Below are 27,187 nucleotides of genomic sequence, written 5' to 3' on the forward strand. Positions count from 1 at the left end.
TCAGCTCAGGTCATGATCCTGGAGTCCCGGGATCAAGTCCCGCATCAGGCTCCCTGCTCAGTGGGGAGTCTGCTTCTCCCTCTGACCCTCCCCCCATCATGTGCGCTCTCTCTCTCTCAAATAAATAAATCTTTAAAAAAATAAAATTAAAAATTAAAAATTAAAAAATTAAAAAAAAATGATCAATCAAGGTCCTTAAAGCAGCTATTAAAAAACTATACTCAGGGGGTGCCTGGGTGGCTCAGTTGTTGGGCGTCTGCCTTCAGCTCGGGTCATGATCTCAGGGTCCTGGGATGGAGCCCTGCATCGGGCTCCCTGCTCGGCGGGAGGCCTGCTTTCTCCCTCTCCCACTCCCCTGCTTGTAGTCCCTCTCTCGCTGTGTCTCTCTCTGTCAAATAAATAAAATCTTTAAAAAAAAAAAAAAAAAACTATACTCAGGGGCGCCTGGGTGGCTCACTCAGTTAAACGTCCGACTCTTGGTTTCCACTCAGGTTATGATCTTGGGGTCCTGGGATCGAGCCCTGAGTTAGGCTCCCTGCTCGGTGTGGAGATGGCTTGGGATTCTCTCTCTCCTTCTCCTCTGCCCCTCCCCCACTCATGCATGGTCTCTCTCACTCTAAAAATAAATAAATATTTTTTAAAAAAACTATGTTCAATGAGATTTAGAAAATGCTTATAATGAATAAAAAGAAATCTCAGGAGAGATGGCAAAAGTATAAAAAAATGAAAATTCTAGAACTGAAAAATATAGTATCTAAAATAAAACTTTTACTGAATGGGCTTAATATTAATAGCAGAATGGAGATGACAGAGGGAAGAGTCAGTAAACTTAAAGAAAGATCAACAGAAATTATTCAACCAAAAGAATAAAAAAAATTGGAAACAAAATGAAAAGATTCAGCGATCTATGAAACAATTTCAAGAGGTCTAAAATTATAGGTTTCAGGCAATTTTTAAAGAACATGTAAAATATTTTCTAATTTTATGAATGGACAATAACAAAGTCATTACTGTCTGAGTTCTAGTCTCTGCTATTTGCCTAGCTGTTTTAACCTAAGACTGTCAGCTAATCTCTTTGAGGACTCAGTGTTCTTTCTGAATAATAAGGGAAATGAATAGATTAGTGGAGTTTGGGGGGAGGTTTAGATTAGTGGTTTTTAGATGTAGCTGCTCCTCAGAACCTCCAAGGGAGTTTTTTTAGAAATACAGGCTTTACTCCAAAATTCACATTCAGAAGGCCTGATCTGAGGTGAGACCCAGATGTATCTGCATTTTCCTTGAAGTTTCCTAAGTTATTTCTGAAGATGAGCCAACTTTGAGCCACTACACTAGATTTTCCTGAAGAGCTATGCAGTGCATGTGACAGGGACTCTTGGTACTAATAGCTTGTAAATTCTCAAAGTTCTGTATGTAGAGATATGATATCCACCAAAATCTTGTAACCAAGTCCTTTGAAAAAGGAGCTGTGGTTTATTATCTTTATTTTTATCACAGCAAAACTTTTTAATGAATATTAAAGGTATGAAAGAAGATGTTCTATGCTATTCCCTAAAAGATTAAGTATGTACGTCACAGCAAATAGATTTCCAAATATAAAAAAAATTCTCAGCTTTGTCAGAATCATTTGGGTAGTCATTCATTCAACAAATATTTGCTGAGGGGCGCCTGGGTGGCTCAGTTGGTTAAGCGACTGCCTTCGGCTCAGGTCATGATCCTAGAGCCGCGGGATGGAGTCCCGCATCAGGCTCCCTGCTCAGCAGGGAGTCTGCTTCTCCCTCTGACCCTCCCCCCTCTCATGCTCTATCTCATTCTCTCTCTCAAATAAATAAATAAAAAATCTTTAAAAAAAAACACCAACAACAACAAATATTTGCTGAGCAAATACTACATGCCTAGCATTGTGTTAGGTGCTGAGGCTATAGCAGTGAACAAAGTGACACAACTCTCTGTCTTCATGAAGCTGATATTTAGTGATAGCAAACAAAGCAAAACCACAGTATAGGCAGCCACCATATCTTAGAACATACACACACTACTACAGCAAGAGCTGATTCTTGGAATTAAAGTTCTTTTACTATAATATTCTTACCCTCTCCAACTCCTCAGGAAGGAATCGGAAATATTTTTTTTTAAATGTAACTAATGTATACAAAGCAGGCATAGCTCACTTCACATAACAGTGTCCCTGAAACACTATGCCTAAATAAAGTTTAGCAAACCAAATAATTTTAAATATATTTCTTGGGAAAGTAAGAGCTATTAGGAAAATAGCAGTTATCGCCTTCCTTTGGGATATTCTGCTATGACTCTTCTGGTAAATATATTTATTTTAGCCGTTAATCTAAGACATTTTGTTCAATGAGAAAAGACAATCTCAAGAAGGTGAACAGTATAATTGCAGAGAAGTGAAGGAATTTTTTTTTTTAAAGATTTTTTTATTTATTTATCTGAGAGAGAATGGGAGACAGAAAGCATGAGAGGGGGAGGATCAGAGGGAGAAGCAGACTCCCCGCCGAGCAGGGAGCCCGATGCGGGACTCGATCCCGGGACTCCAGGATCATGACCTGAGCCGAAGGCAGTTGCTTAACCAACTGAGCCACCCAGGCGCCCCGAAGTGAAGGAATTTTTATATTTATGTTTATGAACATATGCTCAAAAACAAAACAAAACAAACCCAAAAAGTACAACATGCACCTTTTAAAAGATATAAAACTAAATTCTTAGAAAGGTATGCTAAGATGATGATGGAGATTTTTTCACTTTCCTAATTACACATTTCTCCATTGTTTAGGGGTTTTTTTTTTAAGATTTATTTATTTATTTGAGAGAGAGAGTGGGGAGAAGGAGCAGACGGAAAGGGGGGGGAGAATCGTAAGCAGACTTTGTGCTGAGCGCAGAGCCTGATGCAGGGCTCAATCCCACAACCCTGAGATCACGACCTAAGCCCAAACCAAGAATCTGATGCTTAACTGACTGCACCACCCAGGCGCCCACAATTGTTTGGATTTTCCAAAATAAACATGTATTACTTCTATGAGCAACAAAAATAATAAAGATATTCCATGGGAGGGTTTGAGGGGAGCAAAGCAGATTTCTGTAACATGAACAATTACCCCTAATTTTTATGTTTGGAGATTTATGTTACTGTTGTTTTCTAATATACATCATGGTTTTTCTTAAGACAGGACATACATGTATTCCTCTTTTCTTCCATTCCTCTATGTTGCACAGACTGGTTGCCTTTCAAATATAAATAATTATATTCTTTCCATACCTGATGGAGGGATCATCATCCTACGATCCTGTTCCCATGGAGGTGAAAGGGACCCAGTGTCAGAAAGTGCTCTATGAGCATCAGCTAACCTATCACAGCTTGATTCTCCTCTTTCATTGGTATTCTGATGGTCCAGAGGATTCCCTGGGCCTCTTGAACCTAATTAAAGAAAAAAATACAATTCTGTTTTACCTAAAAAAGTATTATAAGACCTATCATCAAATGAAATCCAGGTAGCTTTTAAAAAGTGAGAACAATCAGATTTCAACAAAGTTTCCCTAAGACACATTAGACTACAATTCTATCCTACCAAAGCCTAGGACAAAGTCTAGGACAATGAGGAAATAATAGTTTTGCCATGTATATAAACAAACAACTGCCCATTAAAGTCATTTATAAATGTTATAACCATCATCATTTATACATAAAATCAGTAGCTAAACTGTGAATTACACATACTAAGTCTGAAAAACAGGAGTATAAAGTAAATTGCAAAGTAAAGATTTCTATATCAGATGGAATAATTATAAAATGAGGTTTTTGTTGCTTACACTAATATGCCAATAGTCAAAGAGAGCATGATTCTTTTAAAACAGTCATCTTAGGCGCTATACACCTATTTCACTAATTCTACAACTACTCACAGTATTTTTTAGAACAACTCTTTTAGAAATATACTCAGATTAACTTAAGAGCCACTCAAGAAACTACATCTCAATGTTGAAACAGGACTCTACTTCTGTCCAAAAATAATTTTAACCAGTCTGATTACAAACTTTATACCCACCAGATAAATGTGGCTTTAAAGGGCTTTTAGCAATTTCTGAATATCAAATTCACCTTCAAAAAGAGCTCACAACTCTGAAGGCAAGTCTAAAACAAGAGTTTTAAAAACAACAGCACTGTTGGGATAAACACTTTGAACAAGGTAACATTCACATGGATAAGGAAATCAGCATGCTTGCATTTATAAAAGAAGATAATCATTATAAAGTTCCCTTCTTATGATCACAAAAAGGACAGTACCTCAATTAATAACATATTCAATTAAAATGGAAAAAGTAAATACAAAATTTTTTAAAAATTAAATAACAAAATATGTTAATACTTCATTTATCTGTCACTGAAGGGAGAATAAGGTCTTCTCAAAATTATATTGCCCAGAAAACAAAAGCTTTTTCCTTTCAAGGAATAACTTTTAATTTAAAAAAAAAAAAAAAAAAACCTTTTTAATAGAAATCTTCCCAAAATGTTTCCCACATTTCAGTATACCTCTAACAGACTAAAACCAATTTAATGTTTTCTTGGTAACTTGCTCAAATCAGTGTAAGAATCCTTTTATATATATAATAAATATATATATATTATATATATAAATATACAGTAATCTTTTAAAAATTTTTCTATCTACTCCCTTTGTACAGTCAGGAGGTAAACTGACTTTTATATTCAGAAGGTCAACTATCTCTTTTCCTTATAGTTGTATATTCTATTAATTTCCCCCAATCTTTCCTTCTAGCTTGTTCATCCTTCTAAATAAGTTCATTAGAAGAAAAAGGCTGGGAAAGCAGAAAATTAAATTGGTAAAAAATGTGCCGAGAGTCAATTAGGCTGAGTTCATCTAGAGTGAAGCACAGATCTTTAAAGGAGACGAAGGCCTTCTCTTGATTGCTTCCTTTCAGAGAACCAAAGCACAGGCCAACTGACTACCAGGTGAAAAATTACAAACTTGAAAATGCTAAATGTTAAAATTTTCATTCAGACCAAAAGTTACATGAAATTTACTCTAAAAAGAAATTATTTTCCTTATACTCCATCTTATTTGAACATATATCTCACCCAAACTTTCAAATTTAAAAAGATAATAAAAGGAAAGAAAAGGGCACTCATCATGCTTCTTTGGTCGGTCACAGGAACTTTTACTTCAAAGCAACTCTTTTAAGACCTACTGATAACTTACCTAAAACTTCTGTAGCTTTTCTAACAAATAGCAAAACACCCTTGCAAATAATCTAAACACATCATTTCTTGAAAGTAATTAAAAGAAAGTAATTTAAATAGGAGAGGAGAAATCAAAGGTAATTTTTACTCTTATTCCAAATATTCAATTGACTACAAGCAATCCTTGACTTATGTTACTCAACTTTCAGTGATTCACATTTGCAGTTTAGCCAATTATACCTTTATTTCTAGGGCACTATTTTTCAGACTGCTGGCTGCAACCCATCATGGTGCATGAAATTAATTTACTCTTAATCAGCAATTTTTTTTATTGAAATGGAATAGAAATGAATAGAAAATAGCAGAAAGCATCAAAAATAGTAAGGGTAGTACTATTTCATATAAATAGTTTCTATTACATTTATGTTGGTGTATAATAGGACATGATATAAAATATATTTCTTACTGGGATCAAGGTGAAAAATCAGGGGGAAAATGAATTTCAGGGCACTTATAGCACACATGTGAATTTCAAAATTAGTCCCCTTCCTAAAGTGCTCAAGGCAAAGCTCGCCCAGGGCTTCAAGTGTCAGTCTGCAACTCACTCTTTCCCTAGGAGTTTTCAGTTCAAAGCCAACACAAGCAAAGATATCTGAAATGTCTCCAGGCTGTGGGTCCAATCAGCAGTGGGACTGGGAAGTAGGAGAGATCAGCGCTAAGTATACCAAACTGAGAATAAGGAAAGAATATGTAAATAGGAAATGGGCAAAGGGAGAATATCCCATAACCATAAAGTAGAAAATTCATTTTCTTATTCTTTGAAGGTAATCCCAAAGAAATAGCTCCAAAGAAAGAGCTCCAAAAATATTTAAAATAATGGCACTTCAACAAGGAAGTACAGCCTCTGTGAGAGACTATTTTGATAAGTAGTATCCATTTCAATATATGAGCTTTGATAAGTTGGGTTTAGTTTGGTGTTTTGATTTAGTCTCATTACTTTCTCTTCCTATCTTAGATTCAATATGCTAAAATCACTAATAAAAGGGGGGGAATGGGATCACAACACTAATGAAGAATACTATCAGCTCTTATACAATACACACTTAGGGCTAAAAACCTAAGACTTTTCATTTGGGAATAAACAGTGCTCTCTATATCTTTGCATTTTGCCACAATTCAAGGGAAAATTTTAAAGCAACTTGACGAAGTGAACAAAGTATGGTAAAAGATCAAATGAGGAAAACTCCAGGTACATAGGTAACACCAGGGTTAGTGCTGATGAAGTAAATGCACAAAGACCAAGAGCTAATGCACAGGCTTGAAATAGCTGCTGAAATTCTCAAAAATCCATACAGGGTAACAAAGCAGACAATCCTGAGTCAGTTTCTCCAAGTATTAATAAATCATTTAGGTCTCCTTTAAGGCTCTCATCAAAACTGCCTACAAGATAGTACTTCTGAATTACTCTAAAAAAAAGGTTCTTTCTTTCACTTTCTGATTTTCTACAATAAAAAGATCATGAAGTAAAAAAAGATTTTGGAAATTCTCCATTTTAATAATGTTTCATTAAAATACAATTTTTTAAATTTTTTTTAAAGATTTTATTTATTTGAGAGACAGAAAGGGACAGAGAGAGAGAGAGCACATGAGAGGGCAGAGGGTCAGAGGGAGAAGCAGACTCCCCGCTGAGCAGGGAACCTGATGCGGACTCGATCCCGGGACTCCAGGATCATGACCTGAGCCGAAAGCAGTTGCTTAACCAACTGAGCCACCCAGGCGCCCTAAAATACAATTTTATGCTAGGTTAGATTGTTATTGTATTTTATGCATTCTTTATATAGTGCTGTATTATGTAGTATAATATATAGTTTTTAAGAAGTCAAAATGATTTAAAGAGATATACATCAAGTGCTTGATCAAAATGTAACCTATTATAATCCTATTTCTAAAAGTATATTAAAATTAAATATCACAGAGCTCCTTTTCCAAATAAAAGCAACCCATAATAAGTGCAAGGAATGCCTGTATCCAAAGGTTTATTTTAAAGATCATTTTAAAGATAAGTTGAGATGAAAATATAAAATAAGGAAGAAATCTAGAGTAATAAAGATGTTTAAACAATATACCTCTTCCTCCTCCCCCTGGAAGCAAAGGTGAGAGTCTGAGTGGACCCTCCAACAAAGTTGGAGGGGAGAGAAAAGCTCTCGTTTCGGATGAAGGTCGACCCAATGGTGAGGGACCATATGGGGAATGCTCTGGAATAATTAAAACAGCATGTTTAAATTCATAGTTTCAATTAGCTACACTATAGATTAGAATTCCATTTCAACAATTTCCATCAGGTCACCCTATTGCCAATTTAAGTTTAATCCACATCCTGAATACTAACTATGCCTTGGGTTTTGCTAATATGGGATAGAATTAAATATGGAACCCTGTGTTTTTAAAGTCTGTCTACCAAATGGATACTGCAGTCAATAAAAACATTATCCTCTTGGTAACTAACACACTTAAATAACCATACAATATTAATAAGCAAAGGATAATGGTGATATTTTAGAGGTATAAAAGGATTTGGGGGCTATGAAGTTTGTTTGGTTTTGCTTTTAATGGCAGTATGCTTCCAGATAGTTCAGCTGGTGAGGGTTGTAATATAAAAGGGCTCGGTTTAAATTAGAGCCAGATAGTCTGTGTTGGGCCATGAATTATTTGAGTAAAGCTCAGATTTTGAAAAGTAGAAGTGCAAAATCCTCTGAAGCATCAGAAACTACTTTTGATTCATTCCCACTGAAAATTCAGATTGCATTTATTCAGCAAATAAATCACTTTATAAACCATATAACCAAGAGCCCTATCATTTTACAAACCTCACCACTCCCAAGTAATGATTATGCTTCCAAAGATCAAAAATCAACAACATTAAAAAACAAGCTTAAGTACCACCAAAATAACACTTTTAAACATGTTAAATTTTATTATGTAGCTTATATAAGTCAAATGCAGTTACAACAAAAGATCAAAGCATTATTTAATCTTTCTGAAACTTCTGCATTAGGTTCAGAAGAGAATTCCTTCTGTATAATTCCCACCACTCCAAACTTTATTACTATTTGAAATTAATAATAATCTATTTTGTTAAATGTAAAAATATCTTCATTTTAATGAAATTAGACTCTCAAAAGTGATTTTTATTCCTTCAAAGCAGTTATTAAAATGGGATTCCACCTTTATAAAGATAGTTTTTTCACTGCCTTAGATGCTTAATTCCAATTCAACCAAAAATTATTTTGAAAAATTTAAACTATTTGGAACAGAATGAGATCATTAAAAATGCTAACTCATTAATGAGTGGACAAGAATATTAAATACATCTTCCAAAGAACAGGTCCTCTCTTGGAGGTAATTAAAGCAATGAAAGCTCAGATTATTAATGTTTTCCCACCTTAATTGATACTTTTAAATAATTAAAAACAACTGTTATAATTCTTGTTTTTATATTTCAAGCAAATTCCAAAGAATAGTGGATATGTAAACAGTCACTGAGAAATGGAGGCAGCAATTATTTACATTTTTGCTAGGGAAACAAAACTCAGAAACTTGGGAGATTATGATAGAATTCAGATTAGAATCCTGGCTCCAAAATCTAAAATATTTATAAAATAATAGTATTAATTTACACTAATACAAAAGGTATGTGCAATATATACATATGTATATATGTATTTTAAAGGAGGGTTTAAAAAAAAAGACTACCTCTGCCAAATGCTGTATTTGGAACATCAAGTGCATAAGGATCTTTTTCTAAAAGTTCAAATTTAAACTCTGTTTCAGTTAATCTGCAAATAAAGAACAAACATCTCTAAGTTACTCATCCAAGAAAAGCACCCACATTTCAAGAAAAATGCCACTACCAAGTATAAGGTACTCTTCACTACCTCAATATCTACATAGAAGAAACAGATCTTTAAAATTATTCTTATGAGTAATATATATAATCGTCAAATAACTATATTGTACTCCTGAAACTAATAGAACACTGTGTGTTAACTAGACTGGAATTAAAATTAAAAAAGAAACCAATAAACAAACATTCTGACCAAAATACCTTTCTATTGTTCTGTTTTCAAAACTAAACTACAGTGAATACTATTATCACAGAACCCAAATTTTAGAAATAGCAGGGCCTTCCAAGGTCAACCAGTTCAAATCTATCACTTTACAACCAAAGAAACAGGCTAAAAATTTACATGATTTATTCCGAATGAAAGTGCAAGGATTAAACACAGGGCTCCTAGCTCTGAGTCATGTCTGCTTTCCATTTAATGTTACCCACGATTCCAATCATAACATGAAGAATTCAGTGAACTCATCCTACTATTTTACTCCTAAACCTTTTATCTGAAAAATGTGACATTTTAAAAGAAATCTTATTTCTAGTTTTTGATCATCGGATCTGAAATAAAACATAATAAAACATTTAATCATGGAGTTTTCATTTCAGAGTAGAAAAGACCAGCAAAAAGACTAAACTAATATTGGATAATGTTAATAGTACATTCTGGCAAGAAATTTTAACACCTGGGAAGACTATTATAATCCTCCTAGAAAAGTATTTACTCTTCCTTTTGATTATACATTGTAAACTTTTATTCTCCCTTTCATTTTATTATTGTAAGGCACTGTCATCCAATACAAGAAAACCAGAGAATGAGAGAAACAATAAACATTTATTCTACCCATTCATCTACTAAAAGATGCCATTACTCTGAGAATTACTACATCAGAGATTTGTCCTTTCTCTTTCCATCCTTTGTAATCACCTTCTTCCTACTCTGGTTTAAAAAAAAATTTCTTTTTAAGTTATGCTTTTTACAGAAGAACATGTGAACAGTTTACCTCTGTTAAAATAACTTCTCTAAGACAAGTGTTTCAAACAAAAAAAAATCTAGTAACTCATAGTAAAACTAATAAATATTTCACCACCAGATATGCTGGATCCATGCAAGTTTTATTTATCCCTATAAAAGTACTACATAATAAATAACAATTAAAAATAAAGTAATAACTAAAGCTTTAAAGTGTTCCCACAAAGAAACTTACTTTTGTCTATTGTGAGCATTTTCTTTCCTCAAATCATTAAGATTTCTTTCAGCAGTCCGAGCTGCCAACTTAAAGAAAATAATACATTTTTTATCTTTTTTTGAAAATACATTTTAAAAATAACACATACAAACGTAAAATGAGAGATAAGTATTCATAAATATCACAATCACTTAAGTATCCATTTCAGAAACTCATCGTAAAATTTTTTTAATTTAGGGAATTGTTTAAAGGGGTATGAGTTTCCTATAACCAGAAGACATGAGTCTCAAGGCTGGAGTCTGATCACATACTTGCCAATGAATGCTGTCATCTAGATGTGAAGTCAAGGATTAGCACTATTTCCTGCTGTCAATATCCAAGTAACATGACAAAAGCAATGTAAGAGGACCCAAGCTTAGGGTGATGGGAATGGAGACTCAGAATCATTAGGCATGGGTACACTGGCTATAATATCATAGACAGCCGTCTCTGGAGAGAAATCACTATTTGCAATGAAACCATAAAGGTCTATAACAGTTTCACAGCATGCCCATATAGGCTATTTTTTAAAATGGCTGAATATAATCAAAGCATGCAGCATGTCTGTTAAGTGAACAGCACTGTTAAAATCAATTCCTATAGTCTTTTACATTTGTTTAGTGAAATTTTTATTTAATAAAATGTTAGAAAATCACAAAATAAACTTACACTTATAAAAAATACCAAGAACATATAATATTCCTAAGTAGTTTGTGGGCAAAGGTTAAACGTGTATGGAATACTGCATGTTTCCCAGTCATTCAGTGAACTTTCCAGTTAAGTAGCAGTGTCTGGAACATCAGACCTGGCCAAACTAATGCAATCCACTTGGGCAAATGTATTTATCATACAAAGGTAGGCAACTTCACTCAGTCTATAATCACAACTTTTTACAAGTAAAAAGAACTATCAAATGTATTCACTTAAAATTATGAACTACACATTAAAACTGACATTAACTGGCCAAAGAATAAAGTATGTTAAATATTCACACACACATACACAAAAAAAACATAGCTTAACCATATTTTAGCATTCATTATGAAAAAGACTCCACGTATAAATCATTTTCTAACATAACCATATAATCAATTTTATACTAAAAAAAAGAATATTACACCATAACAATTTTAGTTAATAAAATACCAATTCATTTAATAATGCAGAAACAAAACTACTTCTTAATGTTTTCTATACATTTAATATAACCTATTTACTCTTAATTATAAGGCACAAAACAATGCAAAGTTAGTAAGTCCAAAGTAAATTCTACTATGATTATAGTGCTATCAATACGAAAGACATAGCTACAAAAAATATAAATATAAATGTACTGATGCTAAATGATTACAAGCTTTTGAAAAGTTACACTTCAAAGGTTAGGTAAAACTGTGCTTTCAATGAATGACCACACTGTATTCAGATATTAAATACTTACAATATGCAAAAAAGCATTCTATTAAGTACAGGTATTAAGGGAAAAGAAACAGTCCCTATCTTAAGAAGCTTAAATCTGTGGTAAAAACAACTATAAATGACCAGAGTACTTGCCATAGAACACATAAAAACAAAGTATTATGTGAATTCAAAAGAAGAAAAGATTAGATCTAATGGGATGGAGCAAAAAAATGCTCAAAGGAAAAAGTAACATCTGAAATTGTGAAATTATTTATAACAGTAAAAAAGTAGAAACAGGGGCGCCTGGGTGGCTCAGTCGTTAAGCATCTGCCTTCGGCTCAGGTCATGATCCCAGGGTCCTGGGATCAAGCCCCGCATCGGGCTCCCTGCTCAGCAGGAAGCCTGCTTCTCCCTCTCCCACTCCCCCTGCTTGTGTTCCTTCTCTCTCACTGTGTCTCTCTCTGTCAAATAAATAAATAAAAAATCTTAAAAAAAAAAAAAAAAAGTAGAAACAAAGGAAACATTTATCAAATGGGAAAGGTTTATATAAATTATAAAATATTCAGGGGCGCCTGCGTGGCTCAGTCGGTTAATCGCCTGCCTTCGGCTCAGGTCATGATCCCGGAGTCCTGGGATGGAGTCCCACATCAGGCTCCCTGTTCAGCAGGGAGTCTGCTTCTCCCTCTGCCCTTTACCCTGCTTGTGCTCTCTCTCACTCACTCTCTCCCTCTCAAATAAAAATCTTAAAAAAAAAGTTATAAAATATTCATAGAAAAAGATCTACAATATATTAAATAAAGCAGGATATAAAACAGTTATATATAGCATGTTTTCAGTTTTCAAAACATACATGTGATTTATGTCTAAATATATTTTTTTAGGTATAGAATAAATGAAAGTGATATTGTTAATTACTTCTTTGTACATCTTTTCTATATAGTCTGAACTTTTTATTCACTAAGTATACATTATTTTTATAAAATCTAAAAAAAAATCATTTTGAGGGCTGTCTGGGTGGCTCCGTTGGTTAAACATCTGCCTTTGGCTCAGGGCATGATCGCAGGGTCCTGGGATGGAGCCCTAGATCTGGCTCCCTGCTCAGTGGGGAGTCTGCTTCCTCCTCTCCCTCTGTCCCTCCCCTTGCTCATATGTGCACTCTCTCTCTTCCTCTCTCAAATAAATAAATATTTTTTTAAAAATCTTCATTTTGAGACATAAAGGATATTTTTTGCATTTTCACATTCCCCCGCAGAGGGAGTGGCAGGCAGAGGGAGAGGGAGCAGACTCCGGGCTGAGCAGAGAGCCTGACGTGGGGCTCAATTCCAGGACCCTGGGATCATGACCTGAGCCAAAGGCAGCCGCTTAACTGACTGAGCCACCCAGGTGCCCCCTTTTTGCATGTTTTAACATAAAGTCAATGTCATTATTTACTAAACAAGAAATGCAATATGTACAGTAACAGAAAAAGCTCAGACTTGGAATCAAAAAGGTCAGAATTTCAATCTCTACTCTTCACTCTTTGATCATGTGACCTTGGGCTGTTTCCTCATCTGTAAAATTTGAGTTATAATACCTATTCTATAGTTATTATGTGGATTGAATGAGTTATATATGCAAAATGCCTTTAAGTATAGTGTCTAGAATACAAGAGACTAACAAACATCAGTTCTTCAAATAATCTGTTCTTAGTATTCAGAAAGTAGTGGGGAGTGGTGCAAAAGATTAAATTCATCTCCAAGCCCAGCTTAATTCAATAACAAATCTTCACTTGAGCCCTCAACACAAAATCTGAGAAATGGGAAGAGCCCTGAAATTCAACATGTCTAATTCTCAACCTATGCTGGAATCTCCACTCCCAGAAATATCCACATCTAAGAAATATCTCCCAAGCTTCAGTGCAACAGTATAGTAATAGTTAACATGTACTGAGTGCCTACTATGTGTCAGGCACCTGGCTAACAGCCTTACGTGAGTTATCTTACTTACTCATCATAGTAACTCTATGAAATAGGTACTATTGATATTATCTATCTTTCCTTACAGGTAAGGAAACAACAGATGTTGTTGTTACAGGTGATGGAACCAGGATACCAACCATAACAGGCTGACTCCAGACTCCATGTGTTCATCCACTGGGCAAACTGTCTCCCCTTGAAGACTCCTAGGGACAAGTCCTATAAACACCAGCTATTACAACAGTTCTACATATTAGACAGACCATTCCTACAATTAGTAAAACCTATATCCTTATCATTTCCTTACACAGTCCTCCTCTGGAGCACTGACATGCCATTTCTAACTATGATCTTTTTCTTGATGTGTATCAAGTAATTCAACACTGAGAATCAGATACCCAAACTGTATAACTTTCACAACTAGAAGAGGCTTTCAATATCACTTAGTTCAATCTTTTGTTTTTACAGATGAGTAAACAGGCCCAGTAATTTTAAGTAACTTGTCCACAAGTATCAGTGGTAATCCAGGGTCCTCAAACAATTAATCCACAAACATTACATCACCTCCCCCAGAGAGAATATAAGCTCCTTGCAAAGTAAAAACAAAGAGGGAAAAACTAGATTTTGTGAATAACTGTGTTATAACAAAGTATTTAGTTCATAAAGAACTTAATTTCTCTACCAGTAAAATGAAAAGAAACTGATTTTATTTAATACTAACCTAATTTGCAGTGTGAAAGTGTACCTTTTAAACTGCTCATTTCAATTAGGAAAAAGAACAACGTGACAAAGAGAATTTAAAACTCACCCAATTATCATGTGCTTTTTTCTCATGGGAAGTAATCTGAAAAAGAAATTCATTAAAATACTACTGATTTTCTTAAGTAAAAATTTTCACATCTACCACTATGATTTAGTACACAACTCATAAACTCAAAAATAACTCAAGCATCTCTGAAAAGTACATTTTTAAAGCAAATTTTCATAAACACATGATTTATTTTATTATATTCTTAAAACAAAAACTGAATGAAATTTGTCTAGTAAATTTCTGTTTTATGCAATAATCAACTACAATGAGTTACCAACTAAGAGATAATTAGCCCAAGTGAATATGAGACCCCCAATGCCCATATGTTTATTTATTTATTCAATCCACATTCCCAAAGAAGCAGGAGACATGGTAATTTTAAAAAAGGTCTCTTATTCCAGAACTTTGGCTCCCTATAAATGTCCCACAGACATGTGCAAAGCTTCAAGAAAAGTGTACAACTATCAAGTAACTATACTCCTATATCAAAATAGAGATAAACAATTCAAACAAATCATAATTGTTTTAATTTATACACACACACACACACACATACCTGCCCTTGATAAGAATGAATGGTTCTCTCCAATTCTTCTTCAAGATCTTTGGCTCGCTTTCTATAAGGAACAATCATTCTACTATTAACATATACTAAGAAATGAGAGAATACACTGTATCTACTGAAAATATCAATTAAAACACCTAGAGTGCTTTGTTTAATATAAAAAATGACTCCAGAACTCTACACATTAATCAGCTTTAGAGGTTCTAAAGCAGTGTATTTTTCTTGATATAATTTTAACATTAATTATGCTTTAAGAGTACTATTACTTGGGTTTACCTAAACCAAGGGTCATGCAAGGATTTATATGGTATATTGGTTTGTCTTTATTTTTAAGAAGCATGAACTTGGAAGACTTATTCAGATGCCTGTAATCCTAACAGAATTCTAGGAAATTAACCAACTGTGTGAAATAAAATGTTACTTACTACCTTTACACTACTAGTAAGATAATTTCTTCTTTTGGACAAAACCCAAGCTTACTCTTCCTAATACAAAATGAAATATCAGAACTGTTTGGGACACTGCTAAATCTTGCCCCTTATCTTCTCTAGGTTTTCTTTTATTTCCATGGAACTAATGACAAGTGAACCAAGGAAAAAACTAGACATATAAACACTTCTTCAGACCTTTAGCTGTGGCTCACTCTTTTTGAGGCATACTTCTCAAATTCCTTAATATTGTATGCATTCTTCCCCATTTGAACCAAAGAGGAAAGACCTTGAAATTAACAGCTATTCATAAATTTCTTCACATTAACATAAAATAGGATTTCCCATGTTCAAATACAACTAATGTGAGAGATTCAAAATCATACACACTGAAAGGAAAACATTTTTTCCTTCTTATATTTTCTGTGTAATTGCATAATAGCAAGATATCCAAATGAAAAATAATCAGAAAAATGTTGGGTTTATTTTTTTCGGTTGCTTTATTATTTTTTCTGATATTAGGTTTTTGGATACCCTCCCCACTTCAAAAAGAAAGGAGTAAAATATGTTCAGTACCTGTAGGTCTCCAGCTCTTCAGCTGCATGACTGATCTTTTCATCTGCTTTGGAAAGTTTCTCCTCTTTCTCTAATCGGTAATTTTCCTCTACTGTTAATTTCCTTAAAACAAAAAGTGTTGCTTTTTTACAGTATGTCATAAGATAATCAAATATATCTTTTTAATTATATGGCAACTGGTGCTTCCCATAAAACAATTTGCATAACATCACTAAAAACATCACATGCAAGAAAAAAAGTACCTGCGTAAATATTTCTCGTGTGGAACTTAATATTATAAACTGAAATTATAAACCATCTTGTCCAATATAGTACTACTAATATAAAAGTTTTAAGAGTTTTCTATAAAACTTTATCATAAAAATAAGACCAAAGGTAAATATTAGTAAAAACTATCATGACTATATATTATTTATCAAGACTTCTCATATAAAGCTTCATTACATTTACTAGACAAGAAGTCATCAAGTAATGAACTGTATTTCAATCATTTTTAAATTGGTTGTTAAGTCATTAACATAGTAATTAAGTTTCCAAGACAGTTCACATACACCAAAACAAAACAAAACCTAACTTATAAAGAACCCAAAGTAAATAAAAGCAGTAGTAACACTCCTTCTTACTACTTCTAGTTCTCTTAGTAATAATAGCTAACTTAGTGAGCCATTAGTATGTGCAAGAAATTGTTTTTAGACTTTTACATGTATTATTATCCTATTTAATTATCATAATAGCTCTACAAGGAGAGAAAGGAAGCAAAGAGAAACTAAAGAAGTGAACCTAGGCATAGAGCTAGCAAGTAGTGACTCCATTATACTATATTACTCATTGTTTCACATGGTATCATCAGTAACACTGGTCCTTCAAGAAATACTTATTGACCACCACAGGAAAAGACATTTGGAATCCTAAATGTGAACATCTCCCCTTCTTCATGAACTTTGGGGAGGCACATGACAAACTACTGAAGAAATTCTACAGGGCAGGACTAAATGTTTTTTTTTTTTTTAAAGATTTTATTTATTTATTTGAGAGAGAGAGAATGAGAGAGAGCACATGACAGGGGGGAAGGTCAGAGGGAGAAGCAGACTCCCCGCTGAGCAGGGAGCCCAATGCGGGACTCGATCCAGGGACTCCAGGATCATGACCTGAGCCGAAGGCAGTCGCTTAACCAACTGAGCCACCCAGGCGCCCAGGACTAAATGTTTTATATTCCACAAACTACATTACCAATTGCTAAGAAAGCACTTGCTAGGTCAATCGTTTCATAGGTGTTAGAAGAAAATAAAAATCATCTCTTCAGAAGAAGTATGAAAGTATAATGGGCTTGGAGATAGAAGGAGGTGTATTTTTACAGAATCTAGATTAAAAATGGCCAGAAATTCTTTGACACCTCTGCTGCTAAAAAGCAGTCTATGAACCTTCCCCTTGAATTTGGGTAGGCTCATTAATGATGGAAACTGCACTATAAAAGAAGCCTGATGATTTGACCAAAAAACAATTACATCTTACTTCACATATTTAAAGCAACTTATCAGGGCATCTGGGTGGCTCAGTCAGTTAAGCATCATTTATGGCTCAGGACATGATCTCAGGGTTGTGAGATCGAGCCCTGCATCAGGCTCCACGCTAGGCATGGAACCTGCTTTAAGATTCCCTCCCTCTCCCTCTGCACCCTCCTGCATGCTCATGTGCTCTCTCTCTCTAAAAATAAGTAAAATAAAAATCTGAAAAAAAAGATTCTCTCTCCCTCCCTGCCCCTCACACTCTAAAAAAATAAAAATTAAAAATAAAATAACAATAATAAAGCAACATATCAAGCTTCTATGTTACACTATTTCACTTCTCTCCAATATTAAATCTGGAAAAGTGCTAGTAATGTAATATACCTCATGGAAAACATCAATCTAGCATCTAGAAAATGACTGAATCTAAATCATACTGGTATGCAGGCAAAAATATTAATTTAACATTTTACTAACACTATCAACTCTCTATATTCTACTCTAAAGAACAACCAGTGGCACAATTCACTGAATTTGAGTAATGAATATTTTAATTTAAATGTAAGAATGGAATATACAGTATTTTGGGAATTGAAAATATTTCAGATTAATGAATGAAATCACAATGTCAACAACATACACAGAGCCAAGATTCTACTCAGCTTCCCACCCATGCTCTGAATATCTACAGAGAACACCTTTTCTTTTTGAAATTTTAAACATTCCACATCGAAATTCTATAATTAACCAATCAATCAAGTTCAAAAGATACACTCAAAAGTATTCCTTTTACCTCAACTAACCAAATTTACTCACAATATCTTTCATCCTAACCTAAAATGAAGGGTCGTCCATTCCTATGTTTACTGATGAAAACCATGAGCTGTCCACTCTGTAGCTCTTCCGTTTAGTCAAGTATATTTCTCTTTCATATCCTGAGCAGTCCCAAGTGGCCCAAAAGTCCATGATGAACAGCAAGTTTTGAATTTTTGAATGGACCCCAAAGAATGATTGAAGTATACAGCTTGGCAGTGACAGAGCTAAACAAATCCCCCAGCATCCTGATGGCAATGTAACGTTGGTATTTTCTACCAGTTTCCAAATACATAAAAAAGAATCTCATTCCCATTAGTTATGTTTTCTAAAGTCACCACAAATCCTAAATTAGCAAATACTGAACCAGTGCTCTTAAGGGAAGCAGAATTAGGTTTCTGTATGCTCTGGTGACAGCATTTTCATCTACCAGTCAATACATAACCCTGTTTTATGTGTGTTGGTTTAAACACACCTTATTTAACATCTATTGTTGGTTTATTAATAATGAACTCATGGCCAACAGCATTATAACTCATGTCCGAACAAAGGTTATCTTTTGACAAAAAGCACAAAAACATGGCAACTACATATAATGCAAAAAGGACACCTGTTTACAAAATAAGAGCTGAAATACAAAAGCAGACTGGGAACGTGCACACTGGGCAATTCACATTTTTTGCCATTCTGTGCATGTCTAAGAATGACCACCACAGCTCCATGAGTACTGGTTTGGGGTTAAAAGTAAGTTTTCTCAAGTAGGTAAATTTGCAAATACAGAAACTACAAATGATGAAGATCGACTGTAATAACTTTCATTAAAGGGGTTTGAAATTACATTAATTAAATCAAGTTATATTTTATTTCCTTTTATGATGAAAAATATGTCCTATAGTGGTATTTGAAAATCTGGAGTCTCCAGATAGGTATCTTAACAGTCTTCTGTGTTTCTATGCATTTAGGCATCAGTACACACATGCACAGAAACTTTCACTCTAATATATAAAGGTACTAACATATTTATTCATATATTCAACAAATGTTTATTGAATAACTACCATGTGTCAGACAGAATATTAGGAACCAGAAATACAGAAGAAAAGAGAATAAAGTAATTCTCTCATGGAGTTTACATTCAATGTTGGGAAGATTAAAAAAAAAAAGACATTCATCAGAGGACTATAAGGGCTATAAAGAAAAATAAAACAAGACAAGGGGATAGGGAATTGCAGGTATTATCTTAATTAGGGTAACCAGGGAAGGATTCTTTGAAGCAACATTTGAACCTAGACCCAAATGAAATGAAGGATTTAACCTTATACAGGGGAATACCAGTTCAAGGCAGAAAGAGCAAGTGCAAAAGGCCCTAAGTATGCCAAAGATCATCGAGAAAGGCCAGTGTGCTGGAGGGTAATGAAGGAAAAAGAAAATGAATAAGCTAAAATTAGAGGCATAACCAAGAAAAAGGGAAAAAAAAAAAAAAAAAAAGAGGTAGCCAAAGGTCAGATCTTACAGAGTCTTGTAGCCCATATAAAAGCTTTGGATTAAATTCCAAGTGTTACATGAAGGCACTTGGAGTTTGCAAACAAGACAGTGACAATACCTGTAATTTATGTTTTAGAAGGGTCATACCACTGGAGACAACTGTGCAGGAAGTTAAGTGGAAAAAAACTACTCATAAGGCTACTGCAATAAACCAGGCACTAACTGATGATGGTTTAGATGAGACTCATAGTGGGGGAGGCATGAAAAATGGTCAGATTCAGAAGAAAAAGTGTTTCAAGATCAAATAACTTCCTTAAAAATGAACTGATGAAATATTACCCAATCATAAATTGAGTACTTTGAATATCACATAAGCTGAATATGCACTATTTTTAACTATTTTACTTGCCATACAGTGAAGTTATCAATGTAATTTTTATTACCTGTGAAGTGTCATTTCATTTTCTTGATACAATTCGGTCATTACTTTAAGTTTCTGCTGAAGCTTTTGATTCTCACTTTCAAATTGTATATTTTCTGACTGCAAAGATGCTTGTTCAGTCTGGAGATTTTTAATACACTCTATAGAAAATTTTTAAAAACCACAAAGGAGTAAACATTTTGAGATGCACATTAATATTTCATAAAGATTAAAATTATCAAAAATAATAAATTATTAATAAATGAAATTCTTTCCAACAGAAAATGTGTATTTTGTTCACCTAAATGCTTTTTAATATTTTAATTAAAGAACTAGATAAACTGTTACAACTTTTTTATTACTCCAAGATTTCCCAAAACCTTCAATGTTCTAATTCCAGCATCTAATTTTCATTTTTTTTTTTTTAAGATTTTATTTATTTATTCATGAGAGACAGAGGCAGAGCGAGAAGCAGGCTCCCAAGGAGCAGGGAGCCCGATGCGGGACTCGATCCCAGGACCCTGGGATCATGACCTGAGCCGAAGGCAGACGCTTAACCGACTGAGCCACCCAGGCGTCCCTCCAGCATCTAATTTTCAGTTAGGGTGCCAAAAACCAGTAAAATTCTCATGAAGGTTATGGAGATGAGAGGTCTGAAGGGAAAGAAATATTTTAGTTCAACATTTCCTGTGGCGCCTAAGTGGCTCCGTTGGTTAAGTCGGTTAAGTTGGTTAAGCTCCTTCTCAGCAGGGAGCCTGCTTCTCCCTCTACCCTCCTGCCCGGCTCAGGCTAGTGCCACTAGCAGCGCCCTGTCACACACACAAAAAAATCTTTACAAAAAAAAAACATTCCCTGGGAAACTACTTCCACATGATGAGCAATTCCTATTTTTATCTAGCAAAAAGTTTACAGGTTAATACTTAACTTCTAGCCATCCCTCCTTTTAAGCAAAATTGAGATATATAAGTCAGGCCAGAAATTTCAATCTTCTGATAAGAAATGGTACAAAATCATCCTAGCTTAATCCAGATCAAGATTGGAGAGAAAAATATCAGTTTTAACTTGTTTCAAATGCTAACCCACCTAAAAGAATTATTTATAAAACAAAAATTAACAATTCTAAGTAATTACGAGTGCTAGATAATTAGTGCATTGTTATTAAAAACCATTTATCTTCCAACATCATAACTCCACCTTTGACTTCCTCTAAGACTGAGGTGCCATCTCCCAAAACATGTATATAAATCATAACCACAAATCTTTTTTATTAAGTAGGCTCCACACCCAATATGGGGCTTGCATTCATGACCCTGAGATTAAGAGTCGCATGGTCTACCGCTACCGACTAAGCCAGCCAGGCGCCCCCACCACAAATCTTAATGAAAGGCAAAACTTATTGGGCGCCTGGGTGGCTCAGTCGTTAAGCGTCTGCCTTCGGCTCAGGTGATGATCCCAGGGTCCTGGGATCAAGTCCCACATCGGGCTCCCTCCTCGGGCGGAAGCCTGCTTCTCCCTCTCCCACTCCCGCTGCTTGTGTTCCCGCTCTCGCTATCTCTGTCTCTGTCAAATAAATAAATAAAATCTTTAGAAAAAAAAAAAAAAGAAAGGCAAAACTTATTCTGTGTAGAGGGCAGTTTCAAAAATCACAAAATCATACTAACAAGCATTAAAATTTTAGTAATCATATGTAATGGCATTCTAATTACTCTTAAGGCATATAATTATTCATCTATCAATTAATCATATATATCAAAAGGAAAGTTTAAAGTAAATATGCTAACATTAAATGATTTTAATGTGCAAACCTGTCTTTCCACAGAAATTTTTAAATCTACATCAGAAGAAATCTGTTGACCTAGGCTTTAACCAATGCCAAGAACAGTCATTTAACAGACATTAATGCTGGATATCATCTCTGGTAAAACTGGATCATAGGGATGATCTTTTAAAAGTTAAGTTTTAATTTGCTACTTTTTAACATCTAAAACCGTATCACACATATAACACTGAAATTCAAAGATAAGTATGGTTTTACATGGTTTTTTTTAATAATTTAATTATTTTTATTTCATATGGAGGAAACTGATAATCAGGCTTTACCACCAACAAAAAACTCAGTACTAATTTTTCACAAATCAGAAACAAAAGTAAAAGTTATAAAAACAATCGAACTGGGCTTTTGCATAATTGATTCAGTTAACAGTACCATTCTGGATAAGGAGATATAACCTACCTGTAAGCTCTTCTTTTGTCTTATCTACTTCAGATAATTGAATGTAAATTTGGTTTCTTTCTCCTTCCAGGGTTTTTAAAGAAGCATTTAACTTCAGAGAATGGAAGAAGGAAAAAAGCAACATTAATCAGTTATACCAAAAAAGGAAAAACAAAAAATCTCAATATACTATCCCAACCTTTTGAAGTTCTTTTATCACTCTGATGAAATTATCACCTAGAATGCATTAATCAACAATGCAGCTTCCATCTTGAAAAGTTAAGTCATCAGTAGTTGTAAATATCAGAACAGAGAGAGAAGATCAATGACTGATCCTTAAAAAGTGGGTATTTTCATTCTATTTACTTTCAACACAGAAGTTTTAATCAGAGCAAGCTTCAAAGTACATTACCAAGACTTCACATAGTTCAGTAAAGATCAAGATAACCACTACTACAATGGAAAAGAGAAGGGATAAAGTAGAAGAAATTGAACCCAGCATTTACTTCTCAATTTAGGATATAGGGCAACAGGAATAGGAAAATACTGAGACCAGAGGAAGAAGAATGTTCAAAGTCAGAAATATGAGAGAAAATACACTAAATATTTTTAATATATTCCTTATCCAAAAACATTAGTCCAGACCTTAAAAATTTGTATTCTGATTAAATTCTAAAAATTAACAATATGAATTTCTAAAGTTATTATAAAAAAGAAAAAAGCAGTTGATAAAGAAAATGCTGATCACTTCTGAAAATCTGCATCGCTTCTATGGTGGCAACTATAAAACGGACTTTTAAAATAATTACTAAGGACCTACAGGTTTAATCCAAGTTCTATTTCCTTCTCTATATTCTTTATATTTATGTAGTAATGCAAACCTTAGCAGCATGAATCAGCTTCTTCAAAGCTCCTTCTGGTTGATTATCTATGTAAAAAAAAGAAGAAAAAAAAACAATAAATTGGGAAAACAGTGCCACGCCACAACAGACATCCAAATGATTTTTTTAGTTCAGGCAACTAGGGCCTTATAATCCCTCTTCTTGCTTTAATAAAGAATTTGATATAAGGCAGGATAGCCTTGGACATGCTCCCAAGAAGCTAAACAATAAAGTACTGGAAGTACCATAATTTCATTTAAAGAGGTTCTTCACTACTCACTGCAAGAACAAATTTATAATAAGAATCTGGTATTCACCTAAATACAGTCCACAGTCTCGACTATTCTTGGAATCTTTCAGCATACAAAATGTAAGTGGAATCATACTCCAAACTTAAATAACATTAAACAAGCACACATTTTCTCATTACAAAAGGAATTGCTTCTTGTAAGATAAAGCAGAAGTGAAAAAGTACAAACAGAACACATGTGTTCACTTTAGGAATGCAGTCTTCTTCAGTGCACTAATGCTATCACCAAAGAAATATACAAAAAAAATCGTATCTTCTGCTCCTTAATAAATTTGCTAATTATGCAGGGGGTAGAAGGAGAAAAAAGAGACAAGACACAAAGTCAGAAGAGCTGTGGAAAACTAATAAAAGATACACAAAACACTTCTGTACTCTTTTTGCAACTTCCAATGAATCTATAACTATGTCAACAAAAAATTCTTTTTTCAAGTCAAAGGAACTGGTCTGAAAATACAGTGAGCGGCTATATTGAACCTAACTCCTGCCTGAGTTTCCAGACTGCAACCAGCAGTGGTAATAACAGTTGGGATGGACAGGATTAAAGTACTGAGCCATCTAATTTAAACAAACAAACAAAAACAGTATCCTAAGGTATTCATCTATATAACACTCATTTTTTAAACTACCCACCCATCCATCTGATTAGCGGACAGGGAAAAACAGGCATTGAAATTATTATGGTGCAATGTGAAAATTGCTGTAACAAAGATGGACAATATATAAAAAGAACAGGGAGGAAAGAAGCTGTAAATCTGTCTGAGGAGTTGGGAGAAAGATTTACTGAAAAGGCAGTATTCCAACTGAAGCTTAAAAGTAAGGGATGGTGAGAGAGGGACAGAGTATTAGAGACAGATGAAGAAGATGTGCCAAAGAAGAACTGCATAAAGAACATGGTGCACACAGGGGTGCCTCGGTGGTTCAGATGGTTAAGCATCTGCCTTCGGCTCAGGTCATGATCCCAGGGTCCTGGGATTGAGCCCCACATCGGGCTCCCTGCTCAGCGGGGAGCCTGCTTCTCCCTCTCCCTCTCCTGTTCCCCTTGCTTGTGCTCTCTCGCTCTCCCTGTCAAATAAATAAAATCTTAAAAAAAAAAAGAAAAAAGAACATGGTGCACACAAAAAACAAATAATCCAATCAAGAAATGGGCAGAAGATATAAACAGGTATTTCTCCAAAGAAAACACACAAATGACCAACAGACACATGAAAACATGCTCAACATCACTTAGCATCAGGGAAATACAAATCAAAACCACAATGAGATACCACCTCACACCAGTCAGAATGGCTAAATTTAACAAGTCAGGAAACCAAGGATGAGGAGAAAGGGGAACCCTCCTACACTGTTGGTGGGAATGCAAGCTGGTGCAGCCACTCTGGAAAAGAGTATGGAGGTTCCTCAAAAAGTTGAAAACAGAGCTACCCTATGACCCAGCAATTGCACTACTGGGTATTTACCCCAAAGATACAAATGTGATCTGAAGGGGTACCGACACCCCAATGTTTACAGCAGCAATGTCCACAATAGCCAAACTATGGAAAGAGCCCAGAGATGTCCATCAAAGATGAATAAAGAAGATGTGGTGTGTGTATATATTGTATATATACACAATGGAATACTACTCAGACATAAAAAAAATGAAATCCTGCCATTTGCAACAACATGGATGAAACTAGAGGGGATTATGCTAAGCAAAATAAGTCAATCAGAGAAAAACAATTATCATATGATCTCACTGATATGTGGAATTTAAGAAACAAAACAGAGGATCATAGGGGAAGAGAGTATAAAATAAAATAAGACAAAACCAGAGAGGGAAACAAAGAGACTCTTAATCATAGGAAACAAACTGAGAGGTGCTGGAGGGGAGGGAGGTGGGGAATGGTGTAACTGGGTGATGGACATTAAGGAGGGCACGTGATGTGATGAGCACTAGGTATTATATAAGACTGATGAATCACTGATCTCTACCTCTGAAACTAATAATACATTATATGTTAATTAACTGAATTTAAATTAAAAAAAAAAAAACTTGAAAGCCAAAAAAAAAAAAAAAAAGGACCATGGTGCACATAGGGAACTAAAAGAAAATACAACAGGCTCATCATTTTTAGCAAAAGAGGATGAATCATGACTTAATAATACCCAACTGCGTACCATTTTCTGACTCACTCATTTCCAACTCCAAGTTATCATCGTTTGTTATGTCTTCTCCCAGCACAGCAGCCCAATCTTTCATCTTTATCAAGCGTTCAGTAAGAGACTTGACATTTAGCAAAAAAGGGAAAAAAGAGAAAGAGGGTAATGCCTTTTGCTAATTGATTTACAACTTCTGAATGTGCAGTCACAGTTTAAAAATCAATCTACCTAGATAACAGTATATGAGCTCTTATTCACCAGCTGATATTAAGATATGTAAATACTCTGAAAAGCTGTAACATTTATTGACTATTAAACTCTACAAGTTAAAAAACAAACCTGTTTATTCCTAAATCAAATACAATACTTGATAATGGCCCATTTTTGCTAAATACATCACATGACTATAAAGTAACAAAACATTCTCTTATAGGACATTCTTCACATGCCACAAATAAGAGTGGCCATTAACATGAGAGTAAATTTTGTGTGAGGTCAAACAAATCCGCAAGTGAGACACATGATATATAAAAAGATCACAGACTTTACAGATCTGATTTTTTTCTAAAATAAATGATTAGGTGAGGAGTTCAATTGAGATAAAGAAAAAAAATTATAGAACAGAATCTGAATTGGTACATTACAGGTTTTCCAACAGTACTTTTTGAATTTTCTCGAATAAAGAAAGATTTTCTAGCACTATAGGTAATAAAATGACTGTGCCATGCATTTCTGTGGAAGGACCCACCTAAAAACCCATTCTGCTCTATAATTTCTACCCTTCAATCTCTTCCCTCTTGAGAATTCCAGGCATAAATAACATGGCTTACAGCTTTGACTGAGCTTCTCATTCTTGTTCTGTTTAGGAAGAATCCCAAATTCTTTAGTAGGGTAAGATTAGGGAAAAAAATAAAGCAATATCCTAAATTATGAATACAACTCCTAAAGTTGGAATCTTAAAAACATTCTTAGTGGGGGGTGGGGGGATACATAATAACATAACATAATAAAATAAAATTTAAAAAAAAACATTCTTAGTAACAACATAAAGAGCATAAATATATAGGTTTCAAGATGGCAACCTCCACTTCACTGCGTAGATTACAGAATATTAGTTTTACATCTTATTACTTGATACTCACACCTGAGTATCTGTTTGCAGCTTGAAAGCATAAGATTTAAAAGAACAGGAAAGAAAAAGGGTAGAATGAGGCAAATAAGGAGTAGGAAAAAATGAACAAATCCTACAATAATATCAATTATTATATTCCTATTAGAGTCAAGTTTCAATTAGACTTATTTTTGAAAAGTATTCATCTCCATGAAAGTACATACACCAGCTAATCTAGGTA

The 27,187-nt window shown here is 34.4% G+C and overlaps 1 protein-coding gene across 7 annotated transcripts in view; it reads right to left on the bottom strand.

The window, feature by feature from the left end:
* Window positions 1–27,187, bottom strand: part of MIA2 (MIA SH3 domain ER export factor 2) — a 96,582-nt gene that overhangs the window by 15,502 nt on the left and 53,893 nt on the right. For 4 of the 7 annotated variants that reach the window (XM_034992893.1, XM_034992895.1, XM_034992897.1 and 1 more), the window contains 11 exons: window positions 25,854–25,959; window positions 23,387–23,433; window positions 22,527–22,617; window positions 20,316–20,454; window positions 16,070–16,171; window positions 15,057–15,117; window positions 14,498–14,533; window positions 10,316–10,383; window positions 8,969–9,051; window positions 7,342–7,470; window positions 3,275–3,433 (listed from right to left, as the gene is read on the bottom strand). In XM_034992893.1, coding sequence (XP_034848784.1) covers window positions 3,275–3,433; window positions 7,342–7,470; window positions 8,969–9,051; window positions 10,316–10,383; window positions 14,498–14,533; window positions 15,057–15,117; window positions 16,070–16,171; window positions 20,316–20,454; window positions 22,527–22,617; window positions 23,387–23,433; window positions 25,854–25,959 — 1,021 coding nt within the window. The remainder of the gene's footprint in view (window positions 1–3,274; window positions 3,434–7,341; window positions 7,471–8,968; window positions 9,052–10,315; window positions 10,384–14,497; window positions 14,534–15,056; window positions 15,118–16,069; window positions 16,172–20,315; window positions 20,455–22,526; window positions 22,618–23,386; window positions 23,434–25,853; window positions 25,960–27,187) is intronic. The other 3 variants (XM_034992894.1, XM_034992899.1, XM_034992898.1) reach the window with 1 other exon arrangement.

The sequence above is a fragment of the Mirounga leonina genome, unplaced genomic scaffold (assembly GCF_011800145.1).
Source record: "Mirounga leonina isolate KUSES-001 unplaced genomic scaffold, KU_Mleo_1.0 Mir_82, whole genome shotgun sequence".
Lineage (NCBI taxonomy): Eukaryota > Metazoa > Chordata > Mammalia > Carnivora > Phocidae > Mirounga > Mirounga leonina.